Source organism: Camelus ferus, chromosome 16 (assembly GCF_009834535.1).
Source record: "Camelus ferus isolate YT-003-E chromosome 16, BCGSAC_Cfer_1.0, whole genome shotgun sequence".
Classification (NCBI taxonomy): Eukaryota; Metazoa; Chordata; class Mammalia; order Artiodactyla; family Camelidae; genus Camelus; species Camelus ferus.
Window position 1 is genome coordinate 49,664,653 of NC_045711.1, and position 3,879 is coordinate 49,668,531.

At 40.7% G+C, this 3,879-nt stretch overlaps 1 protein-coding gene across 1 annotated transcript; it reads left to right on the forward strand.

Annotated features, from left to right (window-relative positions):
- The first annotated feature begins 567 nt into the window (after window positions 1-567).
- Window positions 568-1,588, forward strand: LOC102506894 (keratin-associated protein 9-1-like). Its single transcript, XM_014568309.2, is given in 2 exon segments — window positions 568-1,013; window positions 1,015-1,588. Coding segments are annotated over 2 exon segments (360 nt in total). The 5' UTR covers window positions 568-728; the 3' UTR covers window positions 1,090-1,588.
- Window positions 1,589-3,879: the final 2,291 nt, after the last annotated feature.

Sequence of the window (3,879 nt, forward strand, 5' to 3'; positions counted from 1 at the left end):
TGCTTGGAAATGCCCACAGGCCTATGTGAAAATCTCCCATCCTGGCTAGGACTATTGGTCACTCCAGGAGGTAAACTGATTTATGCTTCCTAATCCCAGTGTACTGCTTCTGCTTTTATCCACCTACTTCAGTTCACCTTTCCCATCTGAAAGATCGCCAAACGTCCTCTACCCAAGTGTCTTTCGTAGAACTGGCATATACAAATGGTGTGGGTTGCTGCAAAGTGATATTTGAAATACTCTTGAATCAGGCCTATGTGGGAAAACGCATTTGGTCTCTAGTCATTGTAAAGATACAGGCTGCATGCTCCTCCCCAGGAACACTCCCCAATCTACATATATCCAAAAGGAAAAACTGGGGAGTGATAACTGCTCTGACCCTCCCCAAGTAAGTGGGAACTATGTCACATGATCAAATAGTAATCAAAGCAGGAATGAGACTGATGATATGACTACTTCCTTTCATCAGAAAAAGTTTCTGTGAATTATTCTCAATTAAGAAACACATTAGAAGATTATTTTTTAAAGATTCATAGTGTCTAGGGGAAAACTTCTTCTTTTACAATTCCCCCAGTGACCATGGAAAAAATGTGAACAAAAATAAGGAAAATACTGCTCATTTGTCACAACTGTGGGGACCCCATGTATAAAAACTCTAGAAAAGAAGGAGTCACCAGATTCTGGAAAACTCACCTCTGAACAGGATTCCAGCCTCCACCACTGACACCATGTCCCACTTGTGTTGCTCTCCTTGCTCCCAGCCCACCTGCTGCAGGACCACATGCAGCCAGCCCACATGCTGTGAGTCCAGCTGCTGCCAGCCCTGCTGCCCCCAAACTTGCTATCAAACTACTCAAGCCACCTACTGCAGGACCATCTGCCGCAAACCTACCTGTGTGACCACCTGCTGCCAGCCCACCTGCTGTGAGTCCAGCAGCTGTGGACAAACCTGCAGCGGGTCCAGCTACTGCCAGCCTTGCTGCCGCCCTGTCTGCCGTCAGACCACCTGCTGTCGCCCTGTCTGCTGTCAGATCCACCTGCTGCCGCCCTAGCTGTGTGTCCAGCTGCTGCCAGCCCTCCTGCTGCTGATCACCTCTCCAAGAACCACCATCTCACATACCAAACTTCTTAGCATCTGATTTGGCATTCTAGAACAAATGTCACTTCCAAACATTGCTGAAAGCCAGCATTCTACCACCACATTTTTGTTACTCATCTGCCTGTTTAAAAGCTTGTGAATCAGCCTGATGGAGTGTGGAAGACTTCCTCCTGATTCTCTTCCTATGTGTGTGGTCCTGTGCTGGCTTCCTGCATCCTCCACGGGGAGTGTTGGTCTCTGCTTTGACTCTGAAATCATGATCTTTACCTTCTCTCCACATGTAACGTAGGGGAAAAAAATCCTCATGACTTTTCCTTCAGTTTCTGCTACGTATCTTCATAATACTCTTCATAATCACATTTCTTGTTCAATGTATTCATGGTTCTTGTACCCTGCTTTCTTCTTTTCATGATCACTTTGAGGTGTCTCCCTAGAAGCAGGGAATCTTACCCACATTTCTAAATAAATCCTCTTCCACTTTTCATCCCATGTTGTGTCTTTGGGTTATTGGACAGCTTTCCTGCTGTAAGGATTTACGCACAGGTGCATGTCACGTGCGTTGTTCCTTCTGAATTCATACGGTCCCCCACAAATTCTCTTCCCTTCTCACGTGAGAAAATGACCAACTTCATAGATTATCTCAAAGTGAACACACCCATGTCCCTATTACCAGGTTAAGAAATAGAACTTAACCCCTTTCGTTTCAAATTATCTCTCTCAATAGGAAGAGAAATTATATTGTGAGAATCATCCATGTAATTATCCATAGGACATTCATCCCCCTCTCTGTATGATCTTCACTGAATGAATATGATGTATTTTATTTGTATACTGTTGATATACATGTGGGCTGTTTGCCATCTGGGACTAATAAAAATTGTCCTGTTAAACATATATGAACATCTCTGTTGGATTAAATTCCATGAGTAGAATTATTCGTAGAAGTGTGTGGCCAAAGTGTTTATACTGTTCTCTGTAGAGGTCTTTCCCACTGCTATTAAATTTATTTCTAGGTATTTTATTTTGTATGCTATTATAGGCTATAGTTTAAATTTTTTATTCTTTCGCTGTTCCTGACATATATAAAAGCAATTAATTTATGTATGCTGATCTTGTTACCAAACTCCCTTACTATATCTAGTAGTTACTCAATAGATTTTTTTTTTAATTTTACGTGACCAGTCATACCAACTACAGTTGATGGCATTGCCCGTCTATAAAGTGGAACTTAAAGGACATAAATAGGAGCAAAATCAATTTTTGCAAAGGTATTTTATAGAAAAAGGGCTTTGTCAAGACAAGCAGAATTTCCTCTAGCCTGGAGGAGGATTTGAAAAATGAATGCATGTTTCTTAAATGCAGGTGGGATAGTCAACCATGGAAGTTCAGAGTTAGGAGAGGCTCACGTGCAAAAGTTGGCAGTGCACAGCCAAGAAGTGCACAGGGGAGAGGGACACTGTGCCTGAGTCTTCCAGTCCCTTGGGAAAGACCACGTGTTTGACATAAATGCAAGATGCCACTCAAATTTTCATCATTCCAAATACTTCTTCTAATTCTTTGCTCACAAAATAATCTTCTGATTGCTACTGATCTCTCCTTTAGATATTCATGCATGGAAAACTGGTAAAAAAAAAAAAAAAGCCTATAAGTAAAAAGCCTATAAAAACTATATTTATTGCAGTTATGATTGTGATTAAAAAATTGGCATATCAGTTTACGATGATGGATAAACTGTTATGCCCCAACAAGTGGACATCCTTTGTATGTAAATAAGAGTGAAATAAGCGTAGATTTCTGAATCTGCAAGAATCAAGTTCAGGCCCTCATAGATTTGTCAAAATATTGAAGGTCAACTTAAAAAGCTTTCTGGGAAAGAGCTCTTTTTGCCTAGGTAATGGATAATATAATTTCATGGTACCATGTATTATTGTTTTTAATGTCATGCCTTTCAATGATTGTGGACTTGAGCGAATTACAGCAATGTCAGCAGTCAATCAGCCTTAGTGCTTGAACAACACTGAGGACTTAGGGACCTCACAGTGATTCAATAGTGGAAGGGAAATCGAATTAGCAATAAAAAAAAAAAAAAAAAAACCTCCCTACAAATAGAAGTCCAGGACCGGACGGCTTCACCGGGGAATTCTACCAAACATGCAAAGAAGAACTCATACCAGTCCTTCACAAACTCTTCCACAAGATCGAAAAGGAGGGACTATTCCCAAATACATTCTGTGAAGCCACCATCACCCTGATACCAAAACCAGGCAAAGACACCACCAAAAAAGAGAATTACAGACCAATATCACTGATGAACATAGATGCAAAAATCTTACCAAAATATTAGCAAATAGAATCCAACAGCACATAAAAATGATTATACCTCATGATCAAGGGGTGTTCATCCAGGGACACAAGGGTGGTTCAACATACGCAAATCAATCAGTGTAATACATCACATCAACAAGAAAAAGGACAAAAACCACATGATCAACTCAACGGATGCAGAAAAAGCATTTGATAAAATTCAACACCCATTTATGGTAAAAACTCACACCAAAGCAGGTATAAAGGGAACATATCTCAGCATAATAAAAGCTATATATGACAAACGAATAGCCAGCATAGTACTCAACGGTGAAAAACTGAAAAGCTTCCCACTAAAATCTGGGACAAGACAAGGATGCCCACTATCACCACTCCTATTCAACATAGTCTTGGAAGTCCTAGCCACAGCAATCAGGCAAGAGAGAGAAATAAAAGGCATCCAAATTGGAAAAGAA